Genomic DNA, 17,725 nt, shown 5'->3' on the forward strand with positions numbered 1-17,725 from the left:
AAATCCAGATCTGGGACCCAACAGCCCCCCATCAGAGCCTTTATGGATGACTTGACAGTGATGACTACATCTGTGCCTGGGTGCAGATGGCTCTTTCAAGGGCCTGAACGGCTCGTCACATTGGCAAGGATGAGCTTCAAGCCAGCTAAGTCCAGGTCTCTAGTCCTGACAAAATGTAAAGAGACCGATCACTTTCACTTTACAATTGGAGGGACTAACAATCTAACGGTAACCGGAATACCGGTTGAGAGCCTGGGCAAAATGTTTGACAACTCCCTGAAGGATGCAGCGGCTTTGCAGCAGACCAAGAGCAACCTGTCGTCTTGGCTTACAGCCATCGACAAATCTGGTCTCCCAGGAAAGTTTAAGGCCTGGATGTACCAGAACGAAGTCCTGCCCAGAATACTATGGACCCTGTTAATCTATGAGGTACCATTAACAATGGCACTAGAGAGGACCATCAGCCAGTTCCTCAGGAACCCTTGGTCCTTGAGCAGAATTGCCCTACATGGCCAATCCACCAAGCTGCACCTCACTCTGAGCGGCCTCTCTGAGCAATTTATAATTACCTGCGCCAGAGAGGTGTTAATGTACAAGGACTACGCATATGTCAAGGTGGGCTCGGCAGGAATTGTTGTTAAGGCAGGGAGGAAGTGGCAGGCACAAAAAGAGGCACGGCTAAGGCTCAAGACTTTGGTGGGTACTGTGGCAATAGGAAGGGCAGGCCTTGGTAGCTTTCCTAAGCCACGATAGGACCGGGCCCGCTGCAAGGTGAAGTGCCAACTGGTTCAAGACAAGATCCGAGCAGATGTGGAAGAAGAACATCACCGCAAGATGGTCAGCATGTCCAAGCAAGGACAAGGGAGCATACGGAACGTTACAAACTTACCTGGGCAGAGCTCTGGAAAGCTGAACCTCTGCATCCAGTTCCACATTCAATCTGTGTACGATGTTCTCCCAAGCCTGGTCAACCTGCACACCTTAGAACTAGCAGACACTCTGGAGTGCAATCTATACCAGATGAGGGGCTCTTTGGAGCACATCCTGAGCTGTTGCCCAAAGGCTCTAGGGCAGGGGAGGTATCGCTCGTGCCATGACCAAGTTTTGAAATCTTTGGCGGATTCCATTTGCACAGCGATACACAACAGCAAGTTCCAGATTTCACCGAAGCAGTAGATTGCCTTAATCAAAGCAGGACAGAAGGCAAACCAACGGCCCAACTCATTAGGGGGGCTCCGCTCCACCGCTCCTGACTGGCAGCATCCAAGTTGACCTGGTAAGGCAACTCAAGTTCACAGTGAACATCGCTACCACTTCACTCCACCCAGACATGGTGTTAACATCTGAGTCAACCAAGCAAGTGGTGCTACTGGAGCTGACTCTCCCCTGGGAGGACCCAATGAGCGCAAGAGGTCCAAATACTCCAAGCTCACCGCAGAGTGCCGGAGCATTGGTTGGAAATCCCGCTGCAAACCAATCGAAGTCAATTGCAGAGGTTTCGCAGGTCACTCCCTACAGCAGGTGTTCAAACTCCTTGGCATCAGAGGACTGCTGTCGAGAAAAGACACTAAGAACATTTTTGAGGCTGCACAGAAGGCGGTGGCTGTGGATTTGTAGGAGAGATCTGTGGTACGCTACTTGGACACAAGCCGGGGTCTGATCACCCCCGAATGGGTCGCCCGGGCGAGGGAGTCTGATGATTAAAGTAATCACCCTATGACCGCAGATGTATCACTGATGATGTGTCCAAGTATTACCGTAAGGTGTATTTGTGTTTCAAAATTAGCTGAAAAGCTAGCATGATAATATTAGCATGTTTAGAGATAGCATACGTGAAATAACAAAATGAATTGACTCTGAGGTATATATTTGTAAAAATAACTAAAAAGCTAGTATAATAACAATAGCATAATGACATGTTAACCGTTAGCATACGTCGAGTAAAAAAATATTTGACTGAGGTGTATACCTGCAAAATTAGCCAAAAAGCTAGAATTCTAATATTTAAATGCTAACATGAACTGAAGAACAGTTAGCATGCGAGCCAGAAAGTGTAGCAAGTAGAACAATACTGTATACGACTGTTAGGTGCATACCTGTAAAATGCTAATCGTTAACGTGTGAAATAAAGTATTTGAGTCTGAAGTGTATATGTAAAGGGGTGTGTTTTGATAAAAACAGACTAAAACAAAGTGATAAATGGGTTGTGCCAAGCTAAAGGAATTTGTAAACTGAATAAAATGAGAGCAGATGGTGTTCCAATGGTGTTCCAATAATGAGGATAAATGATTTGTACAAAGTTTATTATAATAATTAATAAATATTGTCCAAAGTCCAGAAAATACTAAAAGTTACTTTTAGTCCGAAATCGAGCTCCGTTCACACGCCGTCTTGTTCGTTTGTTTTTCCTGCCGCCTATTGCTCCCTCGGGTCTTTTATCTTGCTCCCTCGCCACCGGACTACAGGTGTGTTGATTACAGGGTGACTGATTGGATGTCGCGAGTCACCTGTGCAGGGGTCTCCAAGGCAACAACTAGGAGGCATCAACTTACGGTGTAACGGTGTTACAAAAAACATCAGTTAGAATAATACATAATGTTGGATATAGAGAAGATACAAACCCTTTATTTATTGAATCAAAAATACTGAAATTTCACGACATAGTGAATTTGCAAACAGCTAAAATTATACACAAAGCAAACTATAACCTGCTACCCAAGAATATACAACAATTATTTTCAAAAAAAGAGGAGAAATATAATCTTAGAGAAAAATGTAATTTAAAACATTTGTATGCACGTACAACACTTAAGACCTTCAGTACATTTGTACGTCATCATCATGGCGCCGATGAAGGCTGCCTCGGTGCTCTCGTGCGCCCTGTTTTGTTTGTTTTTGTACATAAATTGTGTTTCCGGGTGCTCTTACACTCGTGAAGAGCTACTGAACATCAGATCCACCATCCCTATGGACTTGTTACCGGTCATCTTAGCGTCAGCTGCGGATTTGGTCCATTCTGTGCTCAAAAGAGGGAAACTGCATCGCCGAGGAAAGAGAGCGGGCGCACTTGTCCGTCTTCGCGGACGGGGATTACGCACGCCTCTACCAGGCATCTTCCTCTCCAACGTCCGCTCACTTGCCAACAAGATGGACGAGCTAGCGTTGCTGATGAGAAGGAACAAGGACTTCTCCTCATCCTGTGTGTTGCGTTTCACGGAGACTTGGCTGAGCGCAAGTGTCCCGGACAGCGCGCTTCAACTGGAGGGCTTTCATCTCCTCCGCGCGGACCGAGACGCGGCGCCCTCTAACAAAAAAAGAGGCGGTGGACTATGCTTCTTTATCAACAATAGCTGGTGTACAGACGTGACAGCGATTTTTAGACACTGTTCTTCTTCTCTGGAATATTTATTCATCCACTGTAAGCCCTTTTACTCACCGCGTGAGATTGTTTCATTCATTCTTGTGGCTGTTTACATCCCGCCCGGCGCGGACGTGCGTGACGCTCAGCGCGCGCTCGCAGGACAGATCTTACATGTGGAACGGTCTTTTCCTGACTCTCTTGTTATCGTGCTTGGTGACTTTAACAAGGGAAATTTGAGCCAGGAATTACCAAAGTATAGACAGTTTATTAAATGCCCGACCAGAGAGGAGAACACGCTGGATCACTGCTACACTACATTGAGCAAGGCTTGTCATGCTGTCCCGCGCGCTGCTCTTGGACTATCAGATCACGTGATGGTGCACTTAATCCCTTCATACAGACAGAGACTGAAACTGGCTAAACCTGTTATGAGGAACATTAAGTGTTTCACCGCCGAGTCTGTGGACGAGTTGCGTGCTTGTTGGGAAACGACAGACTGGGAGGCAATTGGAGCGGCCACGAACAATCTGGACGAGTATAGGGACACTGTGACCTCATACATACAGTTCAATGAGGCGCGCATCATTCCAATGCGCACCAGGGTTTGTTATAACAACGACAAGCCCTGGTTCACACCCAAGCTCCGACAGCTGCGCAAGAAGAAGGAGGCTGCGTGGAGAAGCGGGGACCGAAGTACATACAGAGAAGCAAAGTACCACTTCACCAGGGAAGTGGAGAAAGCTAAATCTGTGTACTCTAACCGTCTACAGGAACAGTTCCGCTCCAATGATTCTGCGGCAGTTTGGAGAGGTCTAAGGGCCCTTACGAACTATAAGCCCAAAACCCCCCAGGCCCTGAATGACCGGACTCTCGCTCAGGGCCTCAACACACATTACTGTCGTCATGAATGGCCTTCAGCTCATCAAAGCCATGCTCCCCCCACCATCACCCTCCCCACCAATGCCAGCACATCATTAAAGGAGTTAAAGGACTCAAAGGACTCCAATGACATCACAGGACTCCAAAAACATCATAAGACTGTAAAGACCCTCTCCATTAAAGAAGAGGATGTACGCCGGCAGTTCTTGAAGCTGAATACGCGGAAGGCCCCCGGGCCGGATGGTGTCTCCCCCTCCACTCTCAGACACTGTGCGGACCAGCTGGCTCCTGTCTTCACTGACATTTTTAACACCTCTCTGGAGCTATGCCGCGTGCCGTCCTGCTTTAAGACCTCTACCATTGTCCCTGTCCCCAAGAAAGCACGGATCACAGGACTAAATGACTATAGGCCGGTCGCGCTGACGTCTGTGGTCATGAAGTCCTTTGAGCGCTTGGTCCTGCCCCACCTCAAGGACATCACCGCCCCCCTCCTGGACCCACTGCAGTTCGCCTACAGAGCCAACAGGTCTGTGGATGATGCAGTGAACCTGGCCCTCCACTTCATCCTGGAGCATCTGGACTCCCCAGGAACCTACGCTAGGATCCTGTTTGTGGACTTCAGCTCTCCCTTCAACACCATCCTCCCTGGACTGCTACGAGACAAGCTCTACCAGCTCAGCGTGCCCGACTCCCTCTGCAGTTGGATTAATGACTTCCTGACAGACCGAAGACAGCACGTACGGCTGGGGAAGATTGTCTCGGACAGTCGAACCACAAACACTGGTACTCCTCAGGGCTGTGTACTCTCCCCCTGGCTCTTCTCCCTGTATACAAACTGCTGCACCTCCAGTCACCAATCCGTAAAACTGCTCAAGTTTGAGGATGACACCACCCTCACCGGGCTCATCTCGAATGGCGATGAGTCCGCCTACAGGAGAGAGGTGGACCGGCTGACGTCCTGGTGCAGCCTCAACAACCTGGAGCTGAACGCCCAGAAAACAGTGGAGATGATCATGGACTTCAGGAAAGTCACAGCCCCACCATCCCCCCTCACCCTCACCCTGATTGACTCTCCCACCCCCGTCCCCATTGTGGACTCCTTCCGTTTCTTGGGCACCACCATCACCCAGGACCTCAAGTGGGAGCTGACCATCAGCTCCCTCATCAAGAAGGCCCAGCAGAGGATGTACTTCCTGCGGCAGCTGAGGAAACTTAAGGTGCCGACCGAGATGCTGGTGCAGTTTTACTCAGCCATCATAGAGTCCATCCTGACCTCCTCCATCACAGTGTGGTTCCCCGGCGCCACAGTCCAGGATAAGAATAGACTGCAGCGCATCGTACGTGCTGCTGAGAAGGTGATTGGCTGCAAGCTCCCATCCCTCCAGGACTTGTTCTCCTCCTGGACCAGGAGGCGTGTGGGTTTGGATCACAGCTGACTCTTCTCACCCTGGACACACACTATTCTCCCCTCTCCCCTCAGGCAGGAGACTACGCTCCATCCAGACCCACACCTCCCGCCACCTGAACAGTTTTTTCCCCTCGGCCATCAGGCAAATGAACAATAACTCCTAACAGCATCTCCTTGAATTCCTTGAATCCCTTCTAAGTCTATCTGATAGCTCAGTTACAGCTCTTTTTATTACCAAATATGTGTTATACAGGTATGTGTTTTATGTCGCACGTTTGCACCAAGAAAAATTCCTAGTTTGTGAACCCGTTCTCAAACAATGGCAATAAAACTATTCTAAAACTATTCTGATGTGGAATTAAATTATGGAATAGATTAATAAGCAAAGCAATCAAACAATGTACTAATATGATCCACTTCAAGAAACTCCTCAAACTTAAAGTGTTTACAAAGTACAAAGAAGAACAACCATGATAAACATTCTGAATTTATTTCATCAATCCATCCGTTCATTTTCAAAATAATTGTACTCATCTCACCATATGAAATGTAACTTACTTCACCGAGTATTATTTATTTATTTTTATTGTGATTACTTATGGAGTATATTGTGAATAAATTGAGAACAGGAAGTGAACAAAAGTTTTAGCAACTGTTATGTAAAAGAAAAGAGGTATGATTAAATAAGCTCTGCTTCTTCCTACTCCTTTTCGAACATGTTGAAAAGAGAAACTGGAAATTGTGATGTATCATGTTGTATGCTTGCATGTTCGAAATAAACTCAAACTCAACTCAACTCAACTTTTTATTAAATAATAAGTGTTACAGAAAAGTGACAAAAACCAGGAATTTTTTGGAAATAGTCTGAATGTCCTTAATAATTGGAAGGTTTTGATGGTGGAATGGTTGAGATTAGTTGCAGGAGAAGGAGTTGAAAGAAAAACGTGAAACAGTGGTTTTGAAAAGTTGGAATTCCAGGAAAACCATGAATTTGTCGATCTCTGAAAGTTTTTAGTTTGAATGTCTAGGAAATGTAAAATGGTTTGAATTGGTTGAGAAATGTTTTCTACCCTGTTATCGGCAAAGTGCCCCCACTTCCAAGCAGCAAAAGCTTTCTGGTAAAATCTTGTAAAAAAAAATGCTCTGCCGGCAATTTGGGAGTCATACCTTTTGCCATTTTCCCTAATCACAGACTGCCAGTCTCCAATCAACACTTCCCCAATTTGCATTGTTTTCTTCACACAAATAAACATGACTCCAGACTGCAGTGATACCATGCCTAGTTGTAAAACACACAATCAGCCCTATAGACAGCCAAATTCATCAGTTGAGTCATGCAATCTGCTCCACGCTATGTTTTTCCCCAACCACTCGCCCCCCTGTTAATCAACACATCCTCTCAAACACATCTCGCAACAAGAGAGCTTTGCCTTTCTAATTACAACACACCGACATGAGTGAATACTGCTCCATAAATCCTCTCCACGGTTATTAACATCAACAGTATCGGGCTGATTGTAGACCAAGTCCACAGAGACTTAGTTAAAGGAGCCATATGTAATAATTTCATGTCAAGTCATCATTAAATGGCCATGATATGTCAAAAGACATTAATAAATCATGTTATTTTCGAATACTTTTATAACTGATAACAGTAGTTCAGCCGGTATATGCTCATTTCAAAATTAGATGTATTTTGCCCCGAAATCTTGTTTCTTGTTTTCATTTCGATGCCCCGCCCTCCATCCATCCATCCATCCATCTTCAACCGCTTATCCGGAATCGGGTCGCGGGGATAACAGCTCCAGCAGAGACCCGCCCTCCAGCATTTGACCAATTAGAAAGTCTGTGAGTGTGTCACATCCATGTTGCCAGTTACGCACCGCCACCTTCATCTGGCTGCTGCCACTGGTAAAGTTACTAAACATGTCAGACCTTAGTAAATCTAAAAGGCGTCGTTATGATTCTCAACTTATTCATAACAAAGCCAGGAACAAAACAAGGATTTGTATTGAAGATGCCGATGAAGGATGGAGACGATTGAAGGCGGAGAAGATTTTTTCATCTGACGCTAAACTTGCTAATTTTCTCCTTGATAGGTAAGTAAGGAATTTACGTTTTGTTATTACTTGTAATAAATGGAAATGAACATTTGGTATGTAAAGTATATTGTCCAATACAGTCTATGATCTTGTCTAACAAAGCTAGTATGTTCCTGCAACGAATGCTTAGCATGCTAGCCCGGTCAATGACACATCGACATGTAGGCTAACGGGGGAAATATATGCCTGTTAGCCTGTATGTCGATGTGTCATCCAACTGACAGGGAAAAGTATCATTTTGACAAATAAAACCTATGTGGATATGAGTAGTGTCAGTGCCTATTCCGTTCTCAATATGCATATACTACTGAGGAAAGGGGGTTCCAACATTACCACGGCTAATTACGGTTTCTGGTACTGTATGTGCATCAAACACATATGAGGTGGTATTTGCTTGGCACAATATAATGCATTACATGTCAGGATTTTCTACTTTGTGTAATGACATGGTAGTATGCTATACACTGCTGCTGGAATTTTAATTTTCCTGAGGGAACTCTCCTGAAGGAATCAATAAAGTACTATCTATTTATCTATCTATAGGATTCACACGCAACGTGGTTTTTGTGTAACGTGGGTTGGTTCATAGAATCGGACTCTGCACTGAAAGATGGTAATTGATTGATTGTTTGATTGAATTTAGTTTATTTCGAACATGAACACACTTACAGTACAATACATCACACATCATTTCATATAATGTCTCTTTACATCATGTCCGAAAAGGAGTAGGAAGATGCAAAGCTTATTTAATCCTACCCCTTTCCCACTTTAGAGGGTTTACAAATACATATGTTAATTTACTGTCTTGTTTTTGTAACACAATTACATCAGTGAATGATAAATACATCAGTTTTTGCAATATATAATTAAGTCAGTCATGATAAACATACTGAGATGAAGAATATCCCGTTTTCAATAAGGTTGAAGGTATTTCTCATAAGGTTGAAGGTATTCCTCTTCCTTGTACTTTGTAAGCACTATTAATTTGAACAACCTCTTAAACTGGATCATATCAGTACATTGTTTAACTTCTTTGCTTAATCCATTCCATAGTTTAATTCCACATACTGCTATGCTAAAGGTCCTAAGTGTTGTACGTGCATACAAATGTTTTGAGTTAGTTTTTTCTCTAAGTTTATATTTCTCCTCTTTAGTTGAGAAGAACTGTTGTACGCTTTGTACATAGTTTTAGCTGTTTGCAATTTTACCAAATCTACGAATTTCAATATTTTTGATTAAATAAATAAAGTGTTTTTATCTTCTCTACATCCAACATTATGTATCAGTCTAACTGATCTTTTTTGTAACACGGTTAGTGAATGAAGCGCACATTTGCAGTTATTTCCCCATATTTCTGCACAATAACTCATATATGGTAACACTAGCGAGCAGTAGAGAATACGGAGTGATTTTTGGTCCAAAACATAATTTGCTTTGTTCATTATTGAATATTTCTTGCCACCTTATGTTGCATATTTTTATATGACATTTCCAGTTAATTTTATCATCCATTTCTTTTACCCTTTCAATGTCTACTCTGTCTATTTGTATTAGTGTTTGACGCTTTTTTGTTGTGCGTACATGGAAGAGAATGCAGTGTGTCAGGTTGGATGCAACATGGAGTTATGCTGAACAAAATGTGGCTGTAATTTTACTGTTGGCCTTGGCTTGCCATCCAAGTAGGCCTATGCAATATATAGTATATTGTATATTATTATATATCATTATTTTGATGGTGGTCCGTGCGGTCAAACTAGACATTTTAGCAGGGTAATGCCAATAATCTGTCCTGACTCCCGACTAAAATATTGCTGCGTAACTTTCCAAATACATTTGGCTAATCGACATTAGTAAAATGTGGCATAATTACTTAGTAAACCATCTTGCAAGAAGCATAAACGAGAGAAACCTACATAAAATACAAATACATTTGGCTAATCGATATCAGTAAAATATGGCATAATTACTTAGTAAACCATCTTGCAAGAAGCATAAACAAGAGAAACCTACAGCAAAAGGACTTGTCGATTGCCGTTTGAAGTTCCTTGGAGTAGGATTCGGATTCGGCTGCGTATCTGGCAACCACAGTCATGGAGAGAGGGAGGGGACTACAGAATTTTGACCGTGATTGCAGTACCATTTCTGGCCACATTACTACATATGACACCTTTAAGTTCAAAGTCAAGATAATTAGTCTCATCAACTGTTCTTACTGTACTTTGACTATGTAAAATAAACAGGATACAAAAAGGGACAAGCGGTAGAAAATGGATGGATTGGTATGTTTAGTCTTTGAGAAAATGTAAGCCAACAGAGAAGTTCACCCATTTTGTTTTTCAACAAAAATATTCACCAAAAGTTGGGTTAGAAACTAGTCCATTCGCACGCACATCATTCCGCCGAATCGAATGCCCAAACAAACAATCTTTCACGTCGGTGACTCAATCTCCGTATGACTGCAAAATAAGGTTAGTGAGGCCAAAGAAAGTGGGGATTGCCAGCACAACACAATTACATTCATGAAAGAACTCGTAGCAAAGTACTTCTTCTCAGCACTGTCCTTCCTTCACACTCACCTTCTTTGTTCTCATGGTTGGAAAAACAAAGTACTGTTGATCTCTAGCTGTTAGCTGATGTTGGCGAGTAAGACTGGTGGTGAGGCTCGTAACTAAAACATAACAATTGCCCGAGAGACAGCTCCTATTTCAAAACATTCGTAAATCGAGGTACCACTGTATTTTTATTCTGTTTTGACGTCATAACGTTATTACCAACAATATTGGAGATATGCTAATTAACATTGTAAACCAGACTTCAATTAGTTTCCCTTTCCAATAGGTCTGTAAAGACTTGGATTGGAAATCGAAGACCAGTTCTTGTTGAGAACCGGTTCTGAGTGAGTTAGAAAAACAACGTTTTGTCAACCTATAGCTATAAGCTAATATTGGCGAGTAGGACTGGTGATGAGGCCTGTAAGAATTTTTTTGGTTTGCAACCTAAAACGTAAAAATTACTCGAGATTGAGGTTTCATTGAGAATAAAGAACATACACACAGCATTTAAAAAATACTGTTAACATTTTTTAGTCCTTGAGGGTGCATGGGAGTTTGCCCAACCAGTCTACATGTGCTTTGTGGACATGGAGAAGGCATTCGACCGTGTCCCTCGGGAAGTCCTGTGGGGAGTGTTCAGACAATATGGGGTATCGGACTGTCTGATTGTGGCGGTCCGCTCCCTTAATGATCAGTGTCAGAGCTTGGTACGCATTGCCGGCAGTAAGTCGGACACGTTTCCAGTGAGGGTTGGACTCCGCCAAGGCTGCCCTTTGTCACCGATACTGTTCATAACTTTTTTGGACAGAATTTCTAGGCGCAGTCAGGGCGTTGAGGGGATCTGGTTTGGTGGCTCGGATAAGCTGAAGAAAATGGATGGATTTTTTAGTATGACTTTGGTAAGCTATGAAGCCGCACCGCTTGATGGAACGCAGAGCGTACGAATATTAATTATGGTGTGTGTACAAGGACCCAAAATGGGAGCTATTGGGAGACATTATCTGGTGTTTTGGTTCACAATAATATGCAAAAGTAACTTTTTGTCTCAAAACACTCATCTGTCGCGGTACCACTGCACTTTTGTTCTGTTTTGACGTCATGAAGTTTTTACTAAACAATATTGGGCATGTGCTAATTAACATTTTGTTAGTTTCCCTTTCCAATAGGTCTGTAAAGATAAGAGATGGGATTCGAAGACCATTTCTGTTGAGAATCGGTTCCAAGTGTGTTAGAAAAACAAAGTTATATCTATCTCTTGTTGTAAGCTAATGTTAGCGAGTAAGGCCGGGTGACAGGTTTTCACAGTGGTGTTTACTACGCTAACTACTGTTTTTTATGGCCTATTGGGCTTTATCTTCCAGAGGGCCAGCATTGTCTGTAGTGGACATTTGTGTTTTGAGAAACAAGGCAATTGTTTTTGTTAAAAAACTCTGACATAAGAAAATGACCCAAAAACAACAACACATGACAACTGTGGAGGTTGCCAGTTCTCATCAGGATGTAACTCCTCTTCGGGCATTGAATCGTTCACAACTGGTCTAAGGGAGACCTTTGCTAACACAACAACTGCTACTATCGACTGTTGTTTTGCTGGCAGAGGTGTCTTTTCGTTAGATCTCAACAGCTCGTTATGCGCCACAATAAGTTGTCCTCACCTGACGTCTGATGTCAAAGCGTTCTGGGCGGCATTTTGCCTTTTTCAAAGAGACTGTTAAAACCGTTCAAATCGCGAAAAAGATAACAGTTTCTTCAGAGTTCCTCCAGAGTAACCCAAAAAAAGCAAAAGATGTCAACATTTTACGAAAGATGACGAAAAAAGTGACACACACTCTCGTCCCAAGGGAGCAAATTCGAGGAACGCATGAGTTTGTAGTGATCACTGTGTTAAAGGTTAGTTTGATTTAATTTTAACGCTTAGTACTTCCCATTTAAGAATGATCTTGATGGTATTTTTATTTTATCTTGTTTTGGAATTTTTAAAATGCACTCGGCAAGTCTAAATCAAAGAAATCAAATGTAAGCAAAACCTAAAAAAGCTATTACCAAACGCAGCAATCATAAATGAAGCTTTCAGCACACACACAATGTTGACATTATATTTTGATAAAGACGGGGTAAAACACACCTACTAACAGCGCAACAACAACAAGACAACAAACATGGCTGTAGACACGAAGTTAAATCATGAAATGCAACTTTACAAAAACGATGCATATTTATCTGGGAGAGTCTTGACACCAATTTCCTTGACGCAGCAACGTACAAAAAAGTTGTAGCCCTCCATGCTTTTCCAAGTCTTCATCTGTTTTGTCGCATAGAATGACGTCTGGAGCACAAGATAGTTCGATAAATCTGGGGACTTCACAGACTTTCCTTGATATCACTCAAGAAATATTTTTTTGATAAAGTATAGGAATCTAATCTATTGCATAGTTTATTTTTTTGATCGTATCTGCTTTTAGTGGTAAGATCTAGTCCCCTTGCCTACTCAGATTGTTGATTTGGGGGCACACCACTTTGATTACTTCCATTCAAAAGTCACGTGACTGAATACAACCTACACCGCGATATAATTGTTGTCTTGGCATGTCCTCGTCGTGTAAAGGATAAATACTTTGCATTTGGGCTGTGAATCTTTGGGTGTCCCACGATTTAATTCAATTTCGATTCTTGGGGTCACGATTCGATTCAAAATCCTTTTTTTTTCAATTCAACACGATTCTCGATTCAAAAACTATTTTTTCCCGATTCAAAACGATTCTCTATTCATTCAATACATAGGATTTCAGCAGGATCTACCCCAGTCTGCTGACATGCAAGCAGAGTAGTAGATTTTTGTAAAAAGCTTTTATAATTGTAAAGGACAATGTTTTATCAACTGATTGCAATAATGTAAATTTGTTTTAACTATTAAATGAACCAAAAATATGACTTAATGTATCTTTGTGAAAATATTGGACACAGTGTGTTGTCAAGCTTATGAGATGCGATGCAAGTGTAAGCCACTGTGACACTATTGTTAATTGTTTAAATTTTTTATAAATGTCTAATGATAATGTCAATGTGGGATTTTTAATCACTGCTTTGTTGAAATTGTAACTAATATTGATACTGTTGTTGATAATATTCATTTTTGTTTCACTACTTTTGGTTTGTTCTGTGTCGTGTTTGTGTCTCCTCTCAATTGCTCTGTTTATTGCAGTTCTGAGTGTTGCTGGGTCGGGTTTGGTTTTGGAATTGGATTGCATTGTTATGGTATTGCTGTGTATTGTTTTGTTGGATTGATTAATTTAAAAAAAAAATTAAAAAATAGATTTTTTAAAAATGAGAATCGATTTTGAATCGCACAACGTGAGAATCGCGATTCGAATTCGAATCAATTTTTTCCCACACCACTACTTTGCATACTGCACCAGGCCCTCAGACTAGACCTGCCCTTTCTAAGTCTATGAGCATGACTGGATGAGACAAACTGAACAGTCCAGTTACGGTCGATTCAATGCCGTGAGAATATACTAACTTTGTTGGACGAGTATATTCACAGCCATTACTTTCTCTATGCAACATTTTCGGATATAGAGGACAACTTGTCCTTGGAATTAATAATGATGAATCCAGGGTAAATGATTAGGGACAAAAGCAACAACATATGCTCACCGAGGGACACTTCGCGGGCAAAGGCCATGGAAACCAGCAGCAGCGGGAGGCCGACAGACACATATTTGATGACCTTGTCCAGAGGAAGCTCCAACTCCAGGTGGCTAAGACGGTTTAGGGCGGGATTGTCCTGTAGCAGGGCATCGGAGAGCAAAGCCCTTGCTGCTGCCTTGGCAATCGACATTTTGAGTACCTAAAATATATCACAGAACAAATGCACTGCTTGGAGAAACCAAAAAGTCTGCGTCATAATCTAGAAACATTCATCGCAAATGACAAAACCTAAAGATAAAGAAAGGCAATTTCAATCCAGCACCCACCTTACTGGATTGGATGTCTTCCAGCCTGCAGCAGTCACACCGAGAGAAAAAGTGTCCGTAGAGATGTGGAGGTTCACACAGTGTTGGAAAGTGCCTTGTGCATTCAGGGTGTGTTTCAGCCAATGAGAGGTTGGATTTGGGTGGAACCAGAGTTCCGCGTTAGGTCCGGGCCTAATTACAGAGAGGACTTTTGGGAGCATGCAGCTGCCCTGACGGCACTGACTTCAGCAGACCTCCTGTGCAGAACACCAGGCCTAGCAATTATGTGTGTGTGTGCATGTGTGTACACTTCCCCAGCCTGCCTTTGCCGAGCTAATTCAGAGTGGTTTTTTGAGGCTCTGTCATTTGTGAGGCTATTTTCGACACATTGAGAGCTACTGTTACCATTTGTTTTGAAACATTTATTTTTCATTTGTGTTTCTTAAGAAAACTAAGATGTATTCCTTTTGACTGAGTAGATATGACAAGCAGAAAGGAACATTTCGAACGATGCACGCTGGGAAAGGATGACAAATGGACAACAAAATTTGTCCTGACAAGAATGCTCACTGTTTGTTCAAACCCTGAAACCAGAAGCTGTGAGTTCCCTTAAATAGAAAGCTACATTAACCCTTAAGAAGTCATACTCCTTTCTGCTGGATTCAAAATGGAGGATATCTTGCACAGACCAAGTGGAACACAGAGGACTCATTTCTAATATTTTTCTTTTTTTAAACACTACATTTTCATGACAAAGATGTGCAGGGGCGTAGCAACAAATTCAAGGCCCCCATACACAACACTCCCAAAAGACCCCCCGTCCCACCCAAAACCCAACGTTGCCACCCCTTACACACACACACTTGTATCTATGTTTACACACACTAAACTTAATTATTGCATGAAATTGGTTGAAACCAGCTTTTAAAAACACCTTATTTATGTATTTAAAAGATGGGATTAACATATCTAGAACACATCTTGATAAATTTCCATTAACAAAATATATATTTTTTACAAATAAGTGCCAACAAATACCACTTAACATGGTTATAAATCTATCAAATTTCCCTTTACTTTAGAGATTTGCTGATGCACGTATCACCAGTGGATAATATGAATCAAAACACAGTAATATCCATCCATCCATCCATCCATTTTCTACCGCTTATTCCCTTCGGGGTCGCGGGGGCGCTGGAGCCTATCTCGGCTACAATCGGGCGGAAGGCGGGGTACACCCTGGACAAGTCGCCACCTCATCGCAGGGCCAACACAGATAGACAGACAACATTCACACTCACATTCACACACTAGGGCCAATTTAGTTTTGCCAATCAACCTATCCCCAGGTCATTATCATTATATTATTAGTAGTGCATCTCCTCGGGCTTAAGCCTTCCCCTGTCTTTAAAACCTAATGACGCCTCTGTTTCTAACTTTAATAGAGGGTTCCTTGAACGCAACACAGTTACGGACAATGAGATGCAAAAGTGAAACCTGTGCATAACTTTCTACTATGCTGCCACAGATAAATGTATTATATGTTTACGTTTTTTTTTATATCAGCTCATCCTGTAGGTGTGTAGGGGTGTAGTAGGTGTGGTAGTCTTAGACATTCTTAGTTTGAATCAAGCAACCTCATAATTGAACAGCTATATTTATTTCATGTATGATTCCATATTTCAATGAGAAGAAAAAAAAAACACTTTACAAAAGCCCCGGGGCCCCCCTGTGCTTGGGGCCCAGGTACAACATCCCCACTTACCCCGTCGTCCTACCACTTCAACGCCTCTGAAGATGTGTTATGTTGTACGTTTAACTGTTCCATTGATCATGGTGCATTTATACTTCTTATTTGAAAATAACTCAACTGTAATACAAATGTACTTTGAATGAATAAAGTAACACATTGGCCATTCCAACAAATCCATTTGTGTGCCCAATAAATAAATTGTATCGCATCACAATAAAAATAACTGTAAAAGATATATAATTTTTTATCAAGCTAATGTCCTGCACATCGATCTGATGCCATAGTCCATGAGTACAATTAAAAATAATAATTTAAACGATCTTCAACACTAACAATAACATTTGTTTTCATTACCATGAAATATAATACAAACCCCGTTTCCATATGAGTTGGGAAATTGTGTTGGATGTAAATATAAACGGAATACAATGATTTGCAAATCATTGTATTCCGTTTATATTTACCACCACATGCAGGTTTTCCGGGATACAAGCTCTCTCTGGGCTTATTGTTATGCTTTAGGTCACGATCACAAATGTGGGTTACAAGCCTCCCCGCAGCTAGTCGACGTAGCAAATGTCACAGGGAACCCCGTAAGATCCGATCAAAACATTCGCTTGCGCTCGCTAGCAGAGATGAACATAACTTTGTTTTCCAAGCATGGGAAGGAAGAAAGTGAGTGTGAAGGACAGTGTTGAGAAGAAGTGGATTATATGTATTGAATTAAATAAATAAATCATCAAAAAAAGACTGAGGTGTGTGTGTTGCTGACTTAGCTAAGCAGTATCACGGCTACAATAAAATGAGTCCATAACGCCAGCCAAGGACATTAAAATAATTTCTAACAGCGGACATTTATCCATGAAAATAAGGAGAAGCTGCTGATGGTGTGTTTTACAGAGACGCAGCTGGAAGGAGATACCAGAGAAGTCCACTGTCCAAGGTAAATGCTGTACATTATTATGATATTACTTCCCAACCCTACTGTAGTTGTTTGTACTACATGATCTTGTGTTGTTTCAGAAGTGTGTTTCTCTTATTAAAAAGCATGGTACATGTTAAAATTGTGCTGTTTTTTGGGGGACGCAGAATGTTTTTTCATGAAGAACAACGGGAGTCGAGATGAATTTTGGGTTACAATATCTTTCACAGAACCAATTAAACTCTTAAAGCTATAGGTACCACCCTTGTGAATCCTACACACACATAGTTCACACACTAAGAGTTCTGACTTAGTCCTGTTCGCCCAACACATTTAACCTGACTCTCGCCAGATCCTTGTAGTTTGCTGAGCTCCACACAAGGATCTGGACTCGAGGGCATTGCAAACTCCTTCAAGATAGCAAAAAATAATGAATCAATCAGGATCGCCGGGCGGGGTTTCATAGATGTGACGTAGCGCCGAAGCGACTGTTTGATTCAAACAACAATGGCGGCACGGAGCAAGGACTTGTGTGCTAAAATCGATTCTGCATATTTTCTTTGCACTCACGACATTGATCGTCTACTGACATTGCTGCGTTGTTTCAGTAAAAGTTCTCAAACTTTTCGCTCCGTCGTTATCCAATTTGTCGGCTGTTCTGTTTTGAATTTCCCAGCGTCGCTCTCATCAGCGTCACGGGTTGATTTGGATGTGAGTGGTTGAAGTAGCACGTCATTCAAGATAACGGACAAGTGGTTTATCCAATCACATACAATGATTTTTTTTAAC

General features: G+C 42.0%; 1 protein-coding gene across 1 annotated transcript in view; it reads right to left on the minus strand.

The window, feature by feature from the left end:
• Positions 1 to 17,725, minus strand: part of LOC133649945 (uncharacterized) — a 333,671-nt gene that overhangs the window by 28,271 nt on the left and 287,675 nt on the right. Inside the window, exons 14-15 of the mRNA XM_062046662.1 lie at positions 14,283 to 14,442; positions 13,963 to 14,155 (exon numbers count right to left, since the gene is read on the minus strand). Coding sequence (XP_061902646.1) covers positions 13,963 to 14,155; positions 14,283 to 14,442 — 353 coding nt within the window. The remainder of the gene's footprint in view (positions 1 to 13,962; positions 14,156 to 14,282; positions 14,443 to 17,725) is intronic.

Source organism: Entelurus aequoreus, linkage group LG05, assembly GCF_033978785.1.
Source record: "Entelurus aequoreus isolate RoL-2023_Sb linkage group LG05, RoL_Eaeq_v1.1, whole genome shotgun sequence".
Taxonomy (NCBI): domain Eukaryota; kingdom Metazoa; phylum Chordata; class Actinopteri; order Syngnathiformes; family Syngnathidae; genus Entelurus; species Entelurus aequoreus.